Source organism: Siphateles boraxobius, unplaced genomic scaffold (assembly GCF_051911475.1).
Source record: "Siphateles boraxobius isolate OS27281-9 unplaced genomic scaffold, OSU_SipBor_1 20, whole genome shotgun sequence".
Classification (NCBI taxonomy): domain Eukaryota; kingdom Metazoa; phylum Chordata; class Actinopteri; order Cypriniformes; family Leuciscidae; genus Siphateles; species Siphateles boraxobius.
In genome coordinates this window covers 5,297,820-5,320,862 of record NW_027508811.1, presented here as the reverse complement: position 1 = coordinate 5,320,862, position 23,043 = coordinate 5,297,820, and the positions used below count along the sequence as shown (strand labels likewise).

Here is a 23,043-nt window from a genome sequence, read left to right as displayed (position 1 = left end):
CAACACAGCACAATCAAACAATCAAAAATGTATACAATTGATTTAAAATGTGGAAAAACTTAAGTACATAAAATATAAATGCTCTCACTTTTTATTTAAAGTTTGTCCTTAAGATGTTGACCTCTAATTAAAAAGAAAAGTTATTATCCCTGCTATTGGTGAAGTACCCCGTGTGTGTGCTGTAGCGTGTTCCACAGGGAGCCCCTGAGAGTGTCCTGTCCGTCCGTCCTGATGTGTGCTTCTCTAATGAGTGGGTGGGAGGGTCAGGCAGTGCGACAAATAAGGACACGGTTCCTGCACGAGCTTTCATTCTCACTTTTATTTGCAAGTGTGCTTTGGACCCATAGCTGCCTAAAATGCGCTAATTAGCCCAACAGGATTTTTGCTTGTGCTGTGTGTTTACGCTGGAATAATAAACTTTCTCAGCAAATGTAAGTAGCCGGTGTTCATTTGTCTCGGTTGCTGTGACTTTGTAGGTGTTTTTGCTCAGTATGCGTGCGGTGTCATTTTTTAAATGATCATGTTTGATGTCATCTGAGTTTAACACGCCACTGTGAGTCCTGTGCTGTCGGCGTTCGTGTACTTCAAGAAGAGAGAGAGAGAGAGAGGGAGAGAGAGATCGTCATATCATCATTCGGTTACACCGAGAAATTGCAGTAAACAGTAGCTTTTTTGACCATGCACGTGACACATTTAGGCATCAGGTGTATCTTTTTATTGTTGTTTATTGTTAGTTGGGTTTGGATTAAGTTTTAAGAAGCTATTTTGATTATACATATTCTGTATATTTATTATTAAACAAGTGCACGTGGCGTTTTAGCACTATTATTGATGGATTCATATACTGATATTAGATAGCCTATTAACACTCCAGTTTTAGATTCACGTTGAATAAATGCATTGATAAAATTATTCCGTTTCTCTAATTTAGATGACTGTTTTTAGTGTGTACCAGTTAGTTGACATAACATGCAGATGATAACATGATAACATAACATGCTACTTTTTTTAATAATGAAGATTTTAGGTTTAAATGTGAATGAAGAAAGCATAACGTGTTTAATTCCTGTTTAAATTGCAAATATTCCACATAGCGCAATAACCGCTTGAATGATCGGAGTAGGCTACAGCATAATTGGTTTCCATCTATCTTTTACAAAAAGTTGTCATTTTTGATTGATAGAAGTTTTTGCAGATTTTTAGCTTGATTTTATGAATTAGTAAAGCCTTTCAAAGTGGTTAAATAAGTGCAATGAACTTTTTAGTGAGTTGAATTTTTTCATTCACTACATTACATTGTGTAAACTACACTACCCATGTAGTACTCCATTCTATTCACAAAATATTCCTAGCTTAGATATCACAAAATTTCATCATATTGCTTTATTGAAAGTTCAAACTTTGAACTTGAGTTTGAAGCTCACAACAAACCAATTTATTCAATGTTTATGTACAGAGATGCACTAATGATTGTATCCTGCAAAACTGCATGTGTTTTAAAACTCCATAGCTCAAGTGTTTAATTATTTAGCGCAATTTGTTTGCCCTGTTACTTAAGAGCTCAATAACAACAGTCAGCGGTGGGTAACGGATCGTATTAGTTTACAGGAATCTGGCACTGGGTCCCCAGAAGCACCTCGTGCTGGAAACTTACTCTGGCCTGGAGTTTATTCTGAGGAGTGAAATGTCACACTTGACATTTTGCTTTAAGACGTTTCACCACATAATTGAAGTGCTAGATGCATTTTACACAGCATGATCTGTTCCTGCTTATTCTAACAGATAGAATAGCTAATATCTATTTGATAGTGAATATCCTTGATTATAGGACGCTAGAGTTATTTTCAAATGTTGATTATCAGTAAAACCTAATGAAAAGTAACTGAATTGTGAAGGCATATCAAAAAGAAAAGCAATCAATCATCATACAGACAGTAACAAGTGGTGTTGCGTTACCCAGAAGAGCATCAACGAGTTGTAAAAGTGACGTTGTTTTCTATTTCTAGGTTTTCAAGGGGCCCTTTCTCATGTGCCAAAGACGACATGAATCACTATCTCAGATGGACTGTTTTCCTGTGGATCGTAAATTCCATTCCTTTTACTTCAGGAATGGCAGTGAATGAGAGAATAGGTACGTATGCTGTCACGGAGATGTTTGCTTATTCTTGTCCGTTTACAAAAGGTTTGATTAGAAGAGATTACGTCTGTTTGGTTTTTCAAGCCTTGTTCGTCTCCGCACAAGAGGTCAATGTTGACTTCACCGCCTGGGGTGCAGAGCGCCGCTGTCGTCGACTTTAATTAGCGCTCTGTTTCGGCTTTCTTGTTTGGAATCCTTGTATGCAAATGAATTGTTTGTGATGAAAGGCGTCTCGCCCTTCTTTAAGAAGCAGGGACTCTTGCACAGCTATTTGAAATTCCTTTTTGCAAAGACATGGTGTCAAGCCCTTGACCTGGGTGGCATTAGTCAGAAGGCACCAGGACACATCCGCTGTGGTGTTATGTGTCCGGTAGAATTGCTTTATCGGCCCCATTCAGATTAACCTGGGGCGATTTAAGGAATATTATTGCACAGTGTAAATGCCCACGAATGAGAGCCTGAACAAGAGGACAGGCAAGCAATATTTTTGCCAGCTGAGTGGATTGTTATCTCCCGTGATCCACTGTGCGAGCATGACATCCAGGAAGAGATTTAGAGAGGATTTACAGCATGTGCTCCTTCTCCTTAAGAGTCGGCAGTTTGCCAGCAGATGTGCTGATTTGTGGAATTTCCTGTTAATGCTGTGTTTTGTGGGTGTGCGGCTTTGGATGTAGATATGTTTGTGTGTCTGTGTGAGCATCCTCTTTATTTGGTATAATTGTTCTTGATGAAGGTGAATTCGTCCTTCAGCAGTGTCAGGCTGCCAATGTCATTGGTGGGTTGACCGGGCTAGGGGTCATTTGGGTCTCAGTAACTAGGCTACTACTTCAGTAACTACTGAATTATTAAATCAGCTAGCTATATAACAAAGGTGGATTTTGCCTGAAATATTGAATTGTGCAGGATCGGGGTGGTTTCAATAACTATCAGGTTGGGGCAGGTTGTCACATTTTGTAATTTGATTACAGTTTATTAATTTACAATATCTGTCAACCAAAGCAATGGTTTGATGGTTTTGGATGTTAAAGTTTTATGTTTGCTTTTTTATACTTGTTTTACTGGTTCAGCTTCAATGAAAAGACTGTAATAGAGTAAACTAGTTGGGTTTCTCCAGAGGGAAATAGATTTTTGATTTTTAACTTTAACTTATAAACTGTTGAATACAGACCGACTGTGAGCTGCAAGGTTGTTGATTGATGTATGTTTTTGTTTGAAGCATATTATTTCAAATAATCATGTATAACAGCAGAATTATTGATGAAAATCGGCATTTAAGCATGATTCTGAACAAATTCCACTGGGAAATCACACCAAAATAACTGCCTGCACACGTCCATGAAGCTTATTGTACAGCAGTAATAATCCAATAATCAAAGCATGCATATTATTGTAATTGTCAGTCTTCCTATGCTCTCAAACTACTTAAATATTTGTATATAAATATGCTATTTTTCAATAAATATGAAATATATTGTTTCAACATCTTCAATCAACATCTTCAAATCAATAGTTTTATATGTATCCATCATTTTTATTTTGATTGTCATTTGCAATGTTCCATGGAATAGTAGTTATTTCCTTCTTTAAAGCAACCTTTTGTCTTATTTTATTTTTGTTTGGCTTCAAAGCAAAGTTTTTAGTTCATCATTTCATGTGTAAGAATTTTTGGAATGGCTTTTTTATAGCCAAGACTTTAAGGTATGTGTCATACAAAAAAACAACAACATATTTTCAGACATAAACCTACCCTGAGAAATATTCTGTGGAGTAAAATGTGACAAAATGTAAATTAAACAAGCTGAAACAATTTTCAATTGCTTCATTAATGTATAATATTCCTCTCTTCTGCAGATCATACATGTCCATCCTTAATGCTGGAGGAGATATGGCATACCAGTGTGAACATTCACAGAGAATTCACAGGTACAAACAAAGATGCACTGTATATACAAACAGAAATCAAGCACAGCTCATCCGTATGCAGTGCTGTTAAACATCAAACTGCAGGCTGTTTAAAACATTCCTAATGTTGTACATGGCTGAAGCTGACAGAGTAGTTTGTACAGCTAATTTAGCATTTCCTGAAGAAATACCAGTTCTTGCAAGCCAGCCAATGAATTCTGTTGTAGGTAAGCTTAGTTTTTGAGATTTGCCTCATCAGCGGCTGTTTCTATGAGCCACTATACGTAAGCCTTCCGCCATATTGAAACAGTCAAAGCCAGTACGTGAACATTCGAGAGCAAGTTGACTGTCTGTCTGCAACCGTAGTTAGAACCATGTGTGATTTTGCTAAACTAACACAGTACAACAAGATGAAGGCGTCAGCTAACACGACATTAAAAACTGACCATAGTAAAAGTAAAAACATTAATACTGAGTTAATGCATATAAAAACACATTCTCACCTGTGAAAGGTTATCCCATTTCTTCAGGAATTTAAATCTTTAATAGTCGCTGAACGCCATCATGTACACACAAATCTCTGACCCATCGTCTTCTTCCTCGTCTAATTTCTGTCGCTCTACATACTTCATCTGGTATAATTGAAACGATTGGCTATGAGCTACGTAGAGGCTCATTTTATAGACATTCGTAGCCAGTGTTGGGAACGTTACTTTAAAAAAGTAATTAGTAATAGTTACTCACTACTTGTTCCAAAAAGTAACTGAGTTAGTAACTGAATTACTCTATAATAAAAGTAACTCATTACCAGGGAAAGTAACTATTTGCGTTACTGTTAAAAAAAGTTGCTATATGTCAAAGAATTTGGATTTTTTTTTGCAGTTTTCACAAGTCAGTTGAAATGAGTAGGACAGACAGGTGTTTGTACATAAATTTCGATATTTATTGCATGTCGACAGACAGCAAGAGGTTTATCCTCCACTTCCAGTATTATCTTTGTAAGATAAGTAAACAGTTACACCATATAAAGTGCATTTAACTCTAGCAAATTAAATCAAACTATCTCAACCTGAGACAACTGGTCAAGTAAACAACCTGTAGGCTACTTCCAAGTGTTTTATAATATACAGTTAATATACAGTTAAATAATATAAAGTGTGTTTGCAGTAACTGTAGCAAATTAAATAAATCAAACTCTAACAACGCCATGCGTTGCCATTTAATTCGCTATTAAATAAGAGATCGAGCACTAAAATGTTTTGTTTTTTAACTCAAGCTGAGCGCTCGTTGCCGCGGCGATCAGTTGTCATGGATACAGTGTTCTCTTGTGGCTCGCGGTCTTCACTCGGACACACGCTTCAATCTATCGCCATTGTGGAGACTCTCTATTCATTCAGGTGAAATCACAAAATAAAATGCACACAAACGTGTCCCTGTTTGATATATAGACTGTAACCACTGATGAACATATTGAGTTTTGATGAGAGAAAAAAAACTATACGTGGGCGGATCCGAACCCGTAACCTCTGACACGCTTGGCAAAAGTTCTACCACCAGACCATTTGAGATCTCAAAAAACCTTGCGGATCGATGGATTTATTTACGGGTTGAGCAGAGAGGCTGCACAGTTTGACATGTTTGTACCCAGCACTTCTCAAAATGCACTTCCGAATGCGTCTCTGTCCCCAACACATTTCAAACCAAGCTGACGCATTTGGTAACGCACCGCATTTAACGTCCAGTAGCGTTAACGCCGTTGTAACGACGGGAAAAGTAATTAGTTAGATTAGCCCGTTACTGAAAAAATAACATCGTTACCTAACGCCGTTCTTTTAAACGGCGTTATTCCAAACACTGTTCGTAGCACCCCAATAAACGGCTCTGGGGCCTGGGCATTCATAAACCACGCCTCAAATACGAGAAAATGAACATGTGGTTCCCAGACCCACGTCTCAATGACTCAGACTAGGTCTGACGTTAGCCAGGCTAGAAATGATCTACAAAATAAAGTTTGAAAGGAGTCTGTACAAATTGCAGAAGTTTAATACTTAGAGGTTTATGACAGGCCATAAAACCAGAATTTTTGATGAATAACAATACAGTGATGCCTTGCTAACACTAATCATTCCCCATAACAGGCTACAAATGTGTGTTCAGCAGTTTGTATGGGACGACATTTAGTAAAAATCTCTTTACCCTGAAGCTAACGTTGTTCCTTTAGCAGAACATTGTGCTAACAGCGCTAAGGTCATGTTTCAATTCCCAAAATGTTTACACTCAAATGCTTTGGACTGGCAAATGCATAAATGTAATGTATGTTTTTCTTTTTCTCCTCTTGTTTACAGGATTCGATTTAGCTGAGAAGTTCCTTCTGAGAAAAGGCCTGGTGACGGACAACAGGCTATTGTTTAGACTGGGGAGCAAACCCCTGTTTAAACCAACAGAGTAAGTTCTGCAAATATTGATGAGGTTTTGATATTGTGCCTTTTACTTTTCCACTCGCACATCAGTCAGATGTTTTTTTTTGTCTGAAAACAACATAGAGCTAACTGTGATGGCTAAGCTGGAAGTTATCGTAGCAAATGTGCATATCCATATGTTTACATAGTTTGGATGTGATCGATGATGTGCAGATACTTCTCGCATCTGGAGAGCAGAAAGTAGGACAGTTCCTTGCTGAATCAGTGCTGTGATGAGCATGTTATGAAGGGAGTTTGAATTAATGCCCACATCCACATGTTGCGTGTTTCGGTTTGCCTTTCTGACAGCTTCTCATATAAATCTCCGTGAGAGGCCGGTACGGGACAGAGCGCTGGTTGCCTAGCTGAACAAACTGAATTCTCAAAGTGGTTCGCACGAGCTTCCGCCTCTCAAGTTTTGATAATATGCCTGGCCGTTATTGGGTTCCTGCAGAGCAAAGCGATATTTTCTCATGGTGTAAGCTTGCTTTCACTTCAGATGATATCCGGTAGAAAGACTATGTAGATGTCGCGGATGCTTTTAATGGTGTGTTGACATGGAATGACCCAGATATCAAGAGCTCGCTGAGATAATTCCCCTCGCATTGGCTAATAAGGATAAACTGTGAGGTGAGCCGTGAGACATGTTGAATAATTTGGACAGAATTAATTTGCAAACCGTGGGCAGTGGGCTCGACCAAGGAGAAAGAGAGGTGACTTTAATGGACTGCCGCCTAGAAGAGAAATCCAGCTGTAATGGGGAATCATGTCCTGTATATTAATTGCCTTACGCCGACTCTAATAACTTATAGCTCAAGGGTGACACTAAGTTCAAGGAAGGCTTCTAAGTTAGTCATTGCAGGTATGTTTAATCTACATAACAGCCTTGGACATCTATGCATGTTATGTACGCTGTTCTGGCAAAATCAAGTTGTCCAGACCACAAGAACCCACAGCGTATTCATGAATCCAAAGCGCTCATACACTAGGAGTTCAAATTGCTCAAAAGAACTCCTTTGTATTCCGGTGAAAAACCGGTGGGATTGGCGCGCTCCAGACAAAGTCAGATATGGGGGAAGACTGAGGTTAAAATTCACCGCTTCCGACTTCAAAGCGTTCCAGTCGGCCATACGTCATGGTGAAACATGACTAATTATGACACAAACATAAAAGTGTAGTTTTTGCACTAAAAACATCTGACAAAAAGTGAAAAAAATGTCTCTAGCAATGCCCAGGTCTTGAGTTTGATTGGAATGCATGAACTGGTCAAATAAAACTTGAATGCAATGTAAATCGGATTTCATAACTTTTTTTCTTAACAATAATATATAAAATAAAACAATCAATTAAATAACAGTGATAGTTTTCCAAGCTTTTTTTTTTTCTCAATGATTGTTGCCACAATCTTGGAATTTCTTATCAAAGTATGTGCTTCTGTGTGGGTTGATCTTTCTACTTTCTTTACTTTTCTTTAACTTACTGTAAGTCTAATGTCTGCCCTTGAGTGCCCACTTCAATGGTAATTTTCAACTAAGAAGTAGGAGAATTCTCAGTTCAGATTTTTCTGGAGCACAGCTTTATTTTCCTGTCTTTTAATGCACAGTGGACAAACCTATTGGCATTTATTTAAGAAAGATAGCATAGGTATGCTTCACAAGCAAAATATAATTATTGTACGCTGTTGTTAAATTTGCTGCAAATAATTTCATGAATAGTGAACAATATTACAGTTTATCGAACATCAGTACACTATCATTCAGAAGTTGTTGTTTTGTGTGTGTGTGTGTGTGTGTGTGTGTGTGTGTGTGTGTGTGTGTTTGAATGAAATCTATTTTGCTTCCCAAGGCTACATTTATTTAATTAAAAATACAGTAAACACTGTAATATTGTGAAATATGCTTCCCCCCCCCTGTAGTGAACTGTAGAGTATTTATTTTTTTAGGGTGTCACATTTTTTCTTGTGATAAAATCACTGTACCACACAGCCTCTCTTAACTTATTGCTTTAGGATACGGTTAAAGATTAAGACAAAGCATTTGGACACTCTCAGTATGTTCATAGTTAACGTGATGGGCTACATCTGTGTGAACTTAAGGAGAACTGACTACATAAATCCATTAAAAATGTCCCTGGGACCAGTTAGTTAAATGTAATTGCTAGAAGAGGTTCTTAGAAAAGGTCTAGCATTCGTTTTTGCAAATACCACTTGGTTTGATAATTTATCTAAAGCAATAAGATTAATACATTAACTGTCCGAAAGTCCACGATTTTGGGGTCACTTTTTCCTAGTATGGAAACACATGGTGCATTGCGCACTAAAGTAGTACATTGTTTAGAATTTGTAGGTAATTTGTGTTTCATCATAATCTTATTCTCTGTGATTTCAAGCACACCTGCTGGGTTTGCCAAAGAGATTCAGCAACCCATTGGATGTCTCTTGTACCTCCACATATTTCACCAGTGAAAAATTAGACCCAGTCATCTGCACAGAGAAAGGGAGGATATTTTTAGCGTATTTTTTTTTTTTTTTAAACAACTGTTAACGCACTGTTTGCTCCACGGGACCCTGAAGTGGCCGTGGGTCGAATGATTTGCGATCTGTTGCTCTATCTAACGCTTGGTGGTCAGCGGCCTGCTGTGGGGCTTTCTCTCTGCTGCTCAGACTGGCCCTCGGGGAACAACTGTGAGTCTCCCTTGCTGGAGGTGGAGTGTGGTTTTGGGGGACGAGAATGCCAAGTTGTCTGCCCGGACCCCCATACAGACTCATACACACACCCTGCCAGACCTCAATTAAGCTGATCTCTGACAGGTGATGGTGTTAGTCAGCTGGATGTGTCGAAGGGGTGCAGAAGAGGGGCCCAAGTGTCCCCAGCACAAACTCCAAACATCTCTCACTTTACTTGCAGGAAATGATACAGTCATATGGAAAGAGAAGGCTCCACTCCCCCAGACTATTTTCCATTAGTTGTTTCACAGATGATTCTGCTAAGATGTGTTAATTGCATGTTTGGTATTCATTTTTATGAGAGGAAAGGAGCGTGGGAACGAACTGAAAAGTGTTGGGGGGAGCACAGTATAAAGCTTATGAACTTAGCTCATGAATATTAATTGCATGACGTGATGTTCGCCCAGTAGTCCTAACTGAGTGGTTGATTAAAGGCACTACCTAGAGTAGGCATACCACACAGCTTAAGCTTTATTCAGCTTCTGACCAACTTTTCTTAAAGTTACTGTTTCTATGTGGGTTGACTAATTTCTTTCTTTCCTTTTTTTTGTGACCAAAGTAAAACTCTTAAAGGTGAAGTCTGTAATTTATGTGTCACTATCGGCACAAAACCACCAAACAGAATTGCAATATATTTATTTGAATGGCCAAAATGAAACAGAATGCTGGTTCAAATAATTGTATAAGTTTGGGGTAGCATTGACAATGGAAGACTTGTGGAATGTTTTATTACTATTATAATTTTTCAGTGCTGTGTAGTGCCAGTAGTAGTGCACAAATTTCACTCTTCACTGATGTATATTAGGTTACGTTGCGTTACATTACCACATCCCAATGTTAAGCATGGTTAAACAAACTTATAGCAACCGTGAGAGGCTTTTTGTAGCAATGGCAGCATTTATTTGTTTATTCATCTGAATGTTCAGAGATTAGTTTAATATGGGCTGTGTTAGAGTGTTGCATCCCATCATATTTGGCATATGGCCTCTGATGTCCCTATTTAACAGCTCAGTGATGAAGTGAATTGATGTCACAGTGCCCAGGTTGGTGTGCTTCGAAACACTGCCCTCACTTATGAGGTCTCGCTCGGCACAAGTCCATTCCACCGGCTGGTCGTGTTAAGTCTAATTTAGGGTTGTAGTATTGAAATCAATTACTCAGCAAATCCATAAAAGTCTTTTTTAAAGCTATTATTGTAAGCGTGTTTATTTCCATGTCTAGATAAATGTTCTCTTGGAATCCTCAGGACTTTCCAAACCTTCATGACTTTATCTCTGGCTTGCAAAGGACACTGCTGTTTTTATGTCACTTATTTGTATGGTATGGTACAAACTTGTGTTGAAACACAATTAAGGCTTTGGAAACTCTATAACAAAACTGAATTATCTTGTGCTCTTACACATACATACATTTAGCCCATGCATGTGATTAAGTTAGCAAATATGACCAAGCAAAAAGAGCTCTCACAAAAAGTTATAGAGAACAAATTGTTTTATTACTTTACAAAGTCTATGGATACAAGATTTCCAAAACACTGAAAGTGTCTAGAGACACAGCTGGCAGTCTTATTCATAAGTTTAAAATTAGTTGTATCAGAAAACCTTTGAGGGTGTTGAAGATAAAGCACATTATCATTAAGGGGAATACAATGTTTGATCAGAGCAATTGAGAAAACCCTCAATTTACTGCCAAAGACTTGCAAGATGACTTGATGAAAGGAAAAAAAAATATTTCAATGCAGATTATAAGCAGAACACTAGACAAGCATGGACTTCATATTGGGACGTCTTGCCGAATGCCTCTCTTGACCAAGAAGAACATAAAAGGCTGACTTGAATATGCTAAAATTCATTTGGATAGACCTGTGGAGTTCTGGAAGAATGCTTTATGGAGTTATGTGACCGAACTGGAATTTTTAGTGGTATGTCTGATGCAAAAGCGGCAAAGCTCATGAGCAGAAGAACACCATCTTGATGGTCAAACATGGAGGTGGTCTAGTCTTGTTATGGGGGTTCTGTTGCAGGAAGTGGAAAGGTTGACTGTAGGAAGGACATCATGAATTCTTAGAAGTATCAAGCCATTTTGGCAAAGATGGTAATGCCTTTGGAGCAGAGATGATGATCAATGGACTTTCCTGCAGGACAGCCGTCCCAAAGAATACACCCAAACCTACTGAAGCTTGGGTCAGGGATCAGTCGTAGAATGTTCTTGAGTGGCCTGCACGGTCTTCAGATCTAACTCTTATTGAAAATATTTGGTGGAATTTGAAGAAAGCAGTGGTAACGTGAAAACCAAAGATTATCAGTGATCTAGAAGCTTTTTCAAGTGAGGAATGGGCCGAGATTGCAGGAAAGAGGTGACAGAAGCTTCTAAGCACTTACAGGCAGCGGCTATTGGAAGTTATAAAGAATAAAAGATTCTGCACAAAATTTGGGCTTTCAATAATTGTGTACATAAATGTTTAGAGCCAATTAGAATTTTTTTTAAATTTCTCATCAACTTTACGTTCTCAGACTCACTCAAATGTGTATTAATAAACTTTCTAGTTCTAATGCCTTTGTTGAATTGTTTTCATAAACTTTTGTTCTCGGCAGGTCAGGGGAATTAAATAATTTTGATTGCTAGATTGTATAAGCGTTTTTTGGCTTATTGTTTTTTAGCTTGGCTCAAAGCGATCAAGTTTACAGAGTTATTTAAAGTGATCAGTGGCGGTCGTGATATTTTAGTATTATTTTCAGCATAAAGCATTTGGATGTATTTCAGTTTATTGTGGGCTTGTTCTTGTTCACTGTTTTCCCAGCAAGATCTGGCAACACGAATGAGGCTCATACCGCTTTCCCTGTGATTTCTTGCGCGGCACATAAAGAAGAGAAAAACATTTCTGATCCATGTTAAATTACGTAATTAAAACTAGTTGTTCGGTTCGGTTCCATACACACTGCGTCAAATTTTTGTAAATGCGTAATTGACAACCGAATTTACCTTCAGTGTGTACATTGCCAACGTGATTCCTTTTGCATTGCTACATATCTTCCGAAGCCATATGATTTTTTTGGAGAAATATATTAGTTAAAGGCATTATTTAAGGCATTATTCATCTACTCAATTCTAAAATCTTGAGTGAAGCATGCCTTCGAGTAAGCCAAGTGATTTTGAAAATTTTGTGGTCAGTTTTAGTAATAATCCAACCATTGTCCCATAATAGGCTACATCTAGACTAGCCTCTCTCCTGTGTCTTCCTCTTATCCAAAAGCATTTGATCTTGCCAGCATGTAAAGTCAGAGTATATATCATTTTAATAATGTGCATTTTCCTCCACTCTGCCTGTGAAAGCAGGAGACACGATATGCAGACGTGCCTAGAGAGAATCGAGAATGATCTATTTGAGCAGAAACTCTCTCTCTCTCTCTCTCTCTCTCTCTCTCTCTCTCTCTCTCTCTCTCTCTCTCTCTCTCTCTCTCTCTCTCTCTCTCTCTCTCTCTCTCTCTCTCTCTCTCTCTAACATCCTTTTAAAGTATTCATACATGAGATTTCACATTTGTCAGTTTTCCTGATGGTGTTTGATGAAGTGCCAGTAAATTATTACCAAATGTGTGAAAGAAATTAAAAAGGAAAATGGGGAGTAATTCTTTCTGTAACACTTACAGTGTTATGTGATTCACTCAAAATGTAGTATTATTCTTTCAACAGTTTTAATAACCGGATAGAAGCTTTTTTTTCAAGCATCTCGTTTCTTGAGTGTGACTTTAGACACAGCTACTGTAGTACATTTAGACCAATGAAAACATCTCAGTGGTTTCAAACAATAGCCTGACAGACAGGATGATCTCCGGCTGTGATTGTACACATTTACATTTACAAAAATACAAGGAGAACATGGATGCCAATGCACTAACACCAGTTATTGTAGCTAATAACACACAGTCAGATTCAATTTAACTGTCAGTTCATGTACAATATGTTGCTTTGAATATACAGAAAGTGTGTTAAATGACAAATTACTGAAAATAACACTTTACTGCTGAACTGAAACAATAATCATGCTTTTCTAGAACGTTCTTGTTCCCTCATATGGAGTGTTAGGAAGTCTGATTCACTTAGTCATTTTGTTTGGGCAGTCGATGCATTTAGTTTCCTTTATTGTTACTGTTGATGTCTTTCTCGTTGTTTGAGATATTTAATTAGATGCATATGTTTGTCACTGATTTTCTTACATAAAGGGTATTTCTGGTGGTATTTTGTTTTGTTTTTTAGAATTAATTTAAATGGCATTAAACCACCCTGAGAAGTATTTACTGGGGTAAAGTTTCCATCTGGGGTAAAGTAAAAAAAAAGAAGAAAGAAAAGAAATCAATACTTTTGTTTAGCAAGGATATTTTAAATTGTTCAGAAGTAACAGCAAAGAGATTTTGAACCTGAAAAAGAATCCTGGAAAAAAGTATCACGGTTTCCACAAAAATACTAAGCAGCACAACTGTTTATTAATATTATTTAGCAATAACAATAATATTTAATAGTTTTACTGTTTTTACTGCATTTTTTTTTTCAAGCCTTAATTGGTAAGCAACTAAGCATAATCGACTTACTCCCAAACTTTGGAACGGTAGTATTTTTATTTTTTTGTAATCTACTTTATATTTTGATAAACCTTAATTATAGATGTTGGTGTTGTGTCTCTTGTCTAAAGATCTGTGTTCCCAAATGGACTTTCTCATGAATACTCCATTATTGCCACGTTCCGGCTCAGAAAAACCACAAAGAGAGATCGCTGGTTTGTTCTGCAGATCTTTGATAAAAGTGGAGATACACAGGTGTGTAAAATATTCGAAATTTCATACATTTTTTCAAAAATCTGTAAAATAGACATTGATCAATCAGGGTATGCTCAAAACTAGGGATGCACCGATATGAACATTTTGGCAGATACCGATAACTGATGATTCTTTATATTTGAAAGCCGATAACCAATATATTGGCTGATAAATAAATCAAAATTTTTATATAATTTTTAAGAGCATGATTAAAAAAAAGTCTCACCATTAAAAGTCATGTCACAATCACACAATTATCATGTTCACATTTTAATTGTATGTAGTTTATGTGACAGACTTGCGCTGCACATGCTGCACTTAACTGTATTTGCATTTTTTTTCAGTGATTCTAATCATATTTCAGGCAATTCAAAACCACGATGGCTAACAGTGCGCATCTGAAGTGTCTCAGCTGAAAGAAATAATTTATTATTTATCGACTTTAATATATCAGCCAGTAACATTATAAATGAACATTTCAGCCGATACCGATATGGTGGCTGATATATCGTGCATCCCTAGAACTCCTGACAAAATGATAATTATTTAAATAGTACTCTTTTGCAAAGCAATCTCGTCAGACTTCATTCAGCTTATCTCATTAACTGTCTTAATGAACCACTAATGTTCATCCTTTCTACTTCATTTAGGTGTCATTAATAGTGGATGGGGCTAAAAAAACAGTAGAGTTTTTAGCTCAGAGTTTTCTGAAGAACAGCCTCCTGTACATCTTCAAGAACCGAGACCTGCACGCCCTCTTCGATCGACAGTTTCACAAGCTGGGCGTTTCTGTCGAGAGCAACGCCGTCTCCATCTACCTGGACTGCAAATTAATTGAGCGTCAGGTGACCGCTGAGAGGTCTGGCATGGATACGAGCGGGCGCACCTTCATCACCACTCGAGTGGAGGACGGACGTCCAGTGGATGTGAGTTTTGGACAGAGGCTTCTCATCAATGGTCATAAATAAGGCAACACTCAGTTGCTAAAGCTGAATATGAATGCAAACACTTGGAACATTTAGTACAGTTAGTGAATGTAAAGGATCACCTCAAACTACGATGGCAACCACTAATATATTAAGGGAACTTATTACCTTCAAGTCTGAACCTGATGCAGGTCAAAATTGAATAAGGTTTACTGCCAATCTGGTGTATTCGTTTATCAGTTATGTGTTCATGCCAATAAATGTCAGTTTACCTTTACAGATCGAGCTTCAAGAATTTCTGATCTTCTGTGATGCTAGAATAGCCGACCTGGACAGATGCTGTGATTCTCCTGGAGTTACGGTAAGATTCAGGTTTATTGTGCTGCAGTGTGATACAAATCCTAACCGACTGTAAACCCAGCCCATAATTTTTGCACTAAACTTAAAGTCCCCCTCTAGTCAATAATGGTATCCCTTAAACCTCAAGCTTGATCACCAAAATGACATATTTAAAAGTTTTTCCCTTGAAAAAAAATTCTTCACGCCTTAAAATAGATTGAATGTAACTCTACACCCTTGCCTCATTTAGTATACACGGTTCTATGAATATGCAAATTAGTCTTTCTTAAGTTTAAGACAGTTGTTTTTGGTTATTATTTATAATCATCTCCCTTTTGCCCTCTGTTTTTTTCCAAATTTTTTTTTTTTTTTTTACTGATCTCATTGCACTGCACAGTGCAGTGGATTTCCTTCTCTGCAAAGGATATATTTACATTTATTCATTTAGCAGAAGCTTTCATCCTAAGCAACATACAATTGAGGAATACAACAAGCGATTCATCTTAAAGAGGCAATAAAGAAGTGCTAGTAACATAAAGTTTAATTAATTGCTCAGTATATTACAACCTAGAATAGGGAGAGATTTAGAAATAGTGAGAGCATAGGCAAAGTAATATAGTCAAGTAGATAGATTTTATTTTTAAGTACAGTTAAAGTCATCGTTTACTCACCCTGGGTTAGTTTGGATGCTGTATGTCCTTCTTTCTTTTATGCACCACAAAAGGAGAATTTAGAAAAATTGTCCCTCTCACGCTTGTCCATATAATGGCGACCAGCATCAAAAGTATCACCGAATGGTCCCATGCAACACGTGGCTTATTCCAAGTGTACGGTAGAGTTTAGTTAAAAACAAACCAAAATGTAATGTATTATTTAAAGACGTTCTCGACTTTGGCCGTTGGTCTTCTGTGCTTGACTGCACGACGTGAGTGTTCGTGCGACTCTATTAGCTCCGCGGTTTGCACCTTCTCGCTCAGAAAAAGCACACAAGTTGTGAGAAATCAAGCTTAACAATTCTTGAAAATTGTCAGGGATTCGGCTGTCCTGATAGGGCTTGGAAGATCATTCCACAGCAAGAAATGAAAACTTTCTTGAGATTGATTTTTGTGCCTCTCTGTAATGGCACTGATACCACAAGGCACTGCTCACTTACCGACCAAAGGTTTCTGGAGGACATGTAGACTCGTAAGAGAGAGTGGAGGTAGGAGGTGGCGGGTCCCGTGTGACATGGGCTCTTCTGGGTTTGTTGCCTCAGAATTTGGCTTAAAGAAGGCTTTATACCTTTTGAAACTCTTAAAATGCTGTCCATGTAGGCAATGCAGTAGGTTTTGGAACAGAGCCATTGCAATTTTCATGTATTGTTGTTGGACTGAATGTTTCCACTGTGGACAAAGCACTTGAGGGCATCCTTTTAGCTCGAGTTGCTCCAGGCAATAGTTTCTGATTAATTAAAGGCAACATACTGTCTTAAACAATTGGATTAGAGAAAATACACATCCCTGCTCAATGTTGTAATTGGTACATGGTCTTTACATTTGTTTGCTAATCCCCCTTCTTAGCGTTTGGTATAATGTTTCATTTGCGATTTCCACATGGAAGTGGAATGGTCCAAGTGGCTAACAGGGCCGCTCACGTAATTGGGCAACACATTTGATTGCCTAAGGCGCCATCACTTAATTAACAATTATTGTAGGGCTTTGAAGAAGATATATAAACAATACAATTACCAAATAATGAGATCATTTTAATATTACATTGTTTATATTTAAAAGTTGAACTACCTTTTTTGCAATTATTGACTTTTTAATTATTTTAGAGCTGAAATAGATGTACTAATAAATTAAATAAATGTATTAAATAACAGTGCTCCGTATGTTTTGGATTCACTAACAAAACTGCCTCTTAAGCATCATTATGTGGAAATCCTAAGGAGCCCCTAAAGGGACATGGGGAAGGAAAAACATATGAAATGGGAGGAAAAATAATTTGTCAATGCTTTTGTTGTTTTGCGTTCGCTCAAGAAATTTTGTGTTCGTTCGCAAGGAACGTTTTGCGAACAAACGCAAAGTTTCTCGGAGGAACACAAACTTTATGCGAGCAAACGCAAAGTGCCTCGGGAACGCAAAACATTTACGAGAGAATGCAAAAGCATTGACTTTCCTCGCAACTCATATTTTTTTTTCCCACCACAGTGTCCGTAGGAATCAGACTATATGGCCTACATGGTTTGGTTTTGATTTCACTAAAAATAACTTGGCACAAAAATCTATCATTTGGGTTTAGCAAAATGGTCTGTTGGCAATTCAGAAATGTGATTCAGAGAGCTTTCTTTTGAGCAAAATAGTTTCTCACTCAGGAAAACGTAAACCAAATACTATAGGACAAAGAGAACAAAAAGAGTGTTGGAAAAAAAGGTTGTTTGCCTACAATAGAAACAGTATATATGGTATTTACTCTTTAATTTTGCACAGTAATACTGATGAAAATGGGTAACATTTTACAATAAGGTTCCTTTGTTAACGTTAGTTAATGTATTAACTAACATTAACTAACAATGAGCAATCTATTTGTTACAGTATTTATTAATCTTTGTTAATGTTAGTTAATAAAAATCCAGCTGTTCGTTGATTATGTTAGTTCACCGTGGAGTAACTAATGTTAACAAGAGCAACCGTTGATTTTAATAATGTATTAGTAAATGTTGAAATTAATATTAACTAAGATTAATAAATGCTGAAGAAGTATTGTTCATTCTTAGTTCATAGGGAGTTAACTAATGTTAACTAATGAACCTTATTGTAAAGTGTTACCAGAACATGCACACATGCTCTTCCCAAATTCTCAGAATTGGACTCATATTAATATGACTTTACAGCACCAAATGATATATTTAGCATAACAAAGTTTGCCAGTGTTATGCATTTCAGAAGCTGCAAATGCTTGCAGTATGCATGTAGGAAATCCCCCACATATCCTATTCAAAGCATAATAATTGATTATCTTGGTCTACAATAATTGTCTGAATAATTTAACACTGTCTTATGTATTGCCTTATTTTCAATCTGACCAGTGTGAACCGGTAGTAACCCACAACCCCACAGCGGCCCCGCTGGTCACAGGATACCTCCACAGAATGCTGTCCATGCCAGCTCAGCTCCCCACCGACCGATGCCACTGTCCCGCTCTGAAGGTAAAGTTAAACCATGAAAGCATTCTTAAAATGAGCGAGTTAGCACTCAACAATGGATCCCGAGGTAATGCCGCATGCACAATTAATGGCCAATTAAAGCACATTTATGCCAGTCCGTATACCTGGATGACAGCCAGAGACCGAAAATAACAGCTTATTAGAAGCAATTTAGCACAAATAAGGGGGTGTTTGGGCACAGGCATGCACTTCATCAGCGGGCGATGCTCAGCTAATCTCTTCTGAAGTACAAAGAGCCAGAGTTCAGGCTAGGACTCCTCTTTGAATTTTGATCACAGTGTTTTAGACCTGAGCCCATTTAGCATATTAACATTGCATTATGTAACTTATGTGTATTTAAAAGGGGGATCAAGGGCTTCCGGTTTTGGCAGGACATTCTGGACAAAAGGGAGATAAAGGAGACATGGTAAGGAATGGGTTTCATCAATCAAGCATTGATTGTAAATAATACAAAATGGCTTAGTTCTTTGTTCAGTGACATTTAATAGATTTGTCCTTTAAAAGACGTGACAGAGTGCATGTGCATTAAGATTCTCAATCTCTGGTTTTCAGTACAAGTTGCTTTATTGCTTTGCAGTTTTCTTGTCATTATTATACAAATTGTGGTACACTTTAATTCATTAGTTATTATTATCCCAACATATTTAAAGCGATTTTTGGCTTCTCTGTGAGGTGTTAAGGATCCTGGCAGTAAATAGACATGTTCCCTTCCTTGTGTCACTTAGAGTTTGGAGCCACTGTAAGAATGTTTGGAATTCACACAAATGAACAGCTGATGATATATTTGTTAAGGACAAATGGTCTTTAAGGTCATTAGTCAAATTAGTTTGTTGTGTTTTGGAATAGAGACGTTTCTTGACAAGAACCACTTGCTTAGTCCGGGGTGGGAAATTTGGAATACCTTTTGGGAACAAGCAGCCAATAAATTTGCACTCCTATAGGACCAACTTCTGAGAAATGTTGCTTTACTTTTTACATAATTAGTGTGGCTGCTGCCAAAATTGTTGTTTTTTGTTTTCAAATCCGGTAGGAAATGAGACTTCAGTTTTTCTATTGATCTCTTTCAAATTATCCTGCACAACAGTAACATTACTGTAGCCTTTGTTGAAAATGGAATTGTTGACTATGGGTATGACATTTATCAGACAAATGTCTGTTCAGTTAATTGCTCAGTCAAACAACAAAGCTTCTTTTATATCTTGCAGTCGGTGTTAATTGACAACTGGAGTTTGTTATATTGTTGCATTTTTTTGCTCCTGCTGCTTCAGATATGACATTTTCAGTGATTGAATCCTCAACGAATGACTGCTCAATGTCATGCTAAATGTGTTTTATGAAATATTATGCAGTATTTTCTCAATGTAATAGAATATACAGGACAAGTGTAATTACATTTGGAACAAGAACATGACCCAATAGCACATATTTAATTTATGATGCATTTCCAAGACATTGCACCAGAGCTGCGAATTTAACATTTTAACAGAGGCCTGCTGAAGGTGAAAGTGAATTTTATAGTTTTCCAGGTGCCTCTATGCTTGATAAAATCATTGTTTTGGCTACTGGAGTCTCAAGTATCGTTACAGTATACGGGCAGATAATTGGATAATTCAGCATTTCATGACACTCTAGGCCAGAGGTCTTCAATCCTGCTCCTGGAGGGCCACTGTCCTGCAGAGTTTAGTTCCAACCCTAATCAAACACACCTAATCAGCTCATCAAGCTCTTCAGGATCACTTGAATATACAAAGGCAGGTGTGCTGAAGCAGGTCGGAACTAAACTCTGCAGGACAGTGGCCCTCCAGGAGCAGGATTGAAGACCTCTGCTCTAGGCTATAGTTTTCTTTTTTTATGGATCGCTATACTGTGTATGTGCATGCTCCGGTTCTCAAATTGTAATGGCTGGAATGCTATATAGCTCTTGTGGAATAAGTGGACAATCCCATGGGATATTCTAGGATCGGGTTTAAAGCTTGTCGGAGACTCAAATCTCCATTTGCAGTAGTTTAAAGTCAATAGGTCATCACAGAGAATTTTTTACTTCCATTGTCCTATTTTAGAATGAAACACGCTTGCATATCTGCCTCTGACTTTCGTCTTGTCACAGTAGGGCGGTCGTTAATCAGCGATCAGTGTCAGAACTGTCGGGACACACTTAAATTGTTGCCCCTTGTTCGTGATGCTATTAGACAAAGGGACATCCTACTAGAAAGCATTTTATTGGACAAAGAAACTATATAGACCTTAGGGAACAAGTCATTAATTTTCTCAAATTTGACTTTGATTTCTTGGGGGACATTCAGACCCTTATTTTGTTGCCATTTTCTCATTTAATGTCAAATATTTTAGCATATCTGTCTTTGGACACAGTGAGCTTCTTAGTCTGGACACACTGGAGCTAACAAATTTGGACTAAAAGAGAAAATCGGTACATCTTTAATTACATGTGGTCTTTTTGAGTCTTATTTTGTTAGCAGTTATTGTCTAGTATCAATTATTCATATTTTTTTGTCTTATGGCTAATATTTTGCCGCTCGCTTATTAATCAACAGTCACTGTCAAAATAGTCTGGACACACTTAATTTGTTGTCCATATTTGTACTTTTCTGAATGTGTAGATTAGAAAAGTTTGCACTCATGGCACTCATTAAGTGGGTGTAAAGTTTTGCAAACAGAATAATATTAACTTCTGTCCATGCTCATTTTAACAACTTATTTTTCATAAGACCCCATAAAACTGTTTGACAAATGTTTTTTTTTCTTTCTTGTGATATATTCTTTCTTCTTTCTATTGATATAATCAATAGCTTTGTCTAATGGCGCAGCAGTGTACCATTTTCGATTTCTAATGCTACACACAAAAAAAAGGCTTTTTAAAAAAAGATTTAAGAATTTCAATTGTATAGTAAAATTTCATAAAATTAAATGATATAATCCTTACATATTATCAATCAAGAATGTATACAAATGTTTTATTAAGCTCTAGTTTTTTTTACTCATTTAATATTTGTAATCCATAATATGAATATGTAAGGATTAATCAATTTAATTTGGAATTTACTTCAATTGAAATTCGTAAATCTTAAAAACAGGCTGAGATAATGTTTTGAGTGCTGTTTCAGGTGGTATAACGGGGAGGGACACTTTCATTCCAGAAGGATTTTTATTGAACAAAACATTTGCCTTGGTCCCTGTAAAGTAATTTTTATTTAAAATTTGGTTATTTTTGCGTGTCCAAGTGTTTGTCATATTTTAGTAGTGTGCTGCTGGAATATCGTTGGCCTAATAAACGAAATTATCGTTGTGGTTACATAAGCCTATTGTGTGTATTTGCCACATTTACATTAAACTCGTAATACAAAAGCTCATGAGAATCTAAGCCCCATGTTTTCCAAAAGGCTCATATCCAGCAATGGGGGAAGAATCGGCCCCACATTTTTTTTTTATTGCAGTGTGGGAATTCATGGATGCTGGAAACTGAAAATGCATTACAGATAAACGAAGCACACGCATTTCACGGCTGGCGATATTTCCGGCGTCTCCTGCTGACTCTGTTCTCTTATTGCTTCCTCAAAGAGAAACATTTGAATATCATAGACGAGCAAGCTGGTATCAAACGGGCATTTCAAGCTTTGTGTTGGCGATGTAATTTGTCAACGACACACCATTCTTAGTGATGTTTTTTATTTTAAGAAAAGAAATGCAAAGTTATGGAGGATGGGAGGATGCATGCATATGTATTAGAGTACAGGCTAGATTTACTGCCGCACGGTGAATGGAAAATAACATCTTATATTTATAGACTGCATGCAGAACTTATTTACTTACTAGAGTGTCTATCTTTGAATTGCCTGATAGTATTTTTCACTATATTGAATTGCTTGGAGTCTTGTGTACCATTCATGAATACTATAGGATCTGTATTTTGCTTTTTGCAAGCATAATGTATGCTAAAAACCAATTGTGTTTAAATGTTTTAACCTTAGTATTAACTTAAATCCGGTTACATTAAACATTAGATGTATAAACCAGCCAATTAGTGTAATATGTTGTAAGACTACTAACCAACAGCCATTTAATGCACTTACAGAACATGGTCATGAGGGCCAGGTGTTTAATGGATGTATTAGTGATGGGTTTCATTAAATCTTTTTGAAACAGAAAGAAAGTCATAGTCTCTGACCGTGAACACGGTCAACCCCAGAAGAGAGACCGAATATAAAATGCAGCCGATTTGCTAGGTAGTGTACGGCTATTACAGCGTTCTGAGCTATTAAGCTCATTGAATGTCACCCAAAGGTTAATTGCAGTGACCTACACAAGAACCCTTTCTGTGGATCACTTCGAACGTGTTTCTCAAAAGAGCTTGTACCCAGCGATGAAAATTGCCAGTCGCAATCGTGTTTCATGGATTGAGTGAAGTGGGATTAATCGCATGAGGAGTCCTGTTCAGAGCCAACCAGCATTTCTAGATCCTTAATACTAGCCGATGCACAACACGTCCAAAATGCAATTACCTGGGCTGGTTTTGTTGTT

The 23,043-nt window shown here is 37.3% G+C and overlaps 1 protein-coding gene across 4 annotated transcripts in view; it reads left to right on the top strand.

Moving 5' to 3' along the window:
- Nucleotides 1-308: 308 nt before the first annotated feature.
- LOC143744800 (uncharacterized) overlaps nucleotides 309-23,043 on the top strand; it is a 178,020-nt gene continuing 155,285 nt past the window's right edge. For 3 of the 4 annotated variants that reach the window (XR_013205917.1, XM_077236466.1, XM_077236468.1), the window contains exons 1-9: nucleotides 329-431; nucleotides 2,007-2,131; nucleotides 3,989-4,060; nucleotides 6,385-6,484; nucleotides 13,911-14,034; nucleotides 14,685-14,960; nucleotides 15,241-15,321; nucleotides 18,370-18,489; nucleotides 18,851-18,913. Coding sequence is in view for 3 of the 4 variants with exons in the window: in XM_077236466.1 (XP_077092581.1) it covers nucleotides 430-431; nucleotides 2,007-2,131; nucleotides 3,989-4,060; nucleotides 6,385-6,484; nucleotides 13,911-14,034; nucleotides 14,685-14,960; nucleotides 15,241-15,321; nucleotides 18,370-18,489; nucleotides 18,851-18,913 (963 nt within the window). In the remaining variant the exon portion in view is untranslated. Of the gene's footprint in view, nucleotides 432-2,006; nucleotides 2,132-3,988; nucleotides 4,061-6,384; nucleotides 6,485-13,910; nucleotides 14,035-14,684; nucleotides 14,961-15,240; nucleotides 15,322-18,369; nucleotides 18,490-18,850; nucleotides 18,914-23,043 lie in introns of all 4 variants that reach the window. The other variant, XM_077236467.1, reaches the window with a different exon arrangement.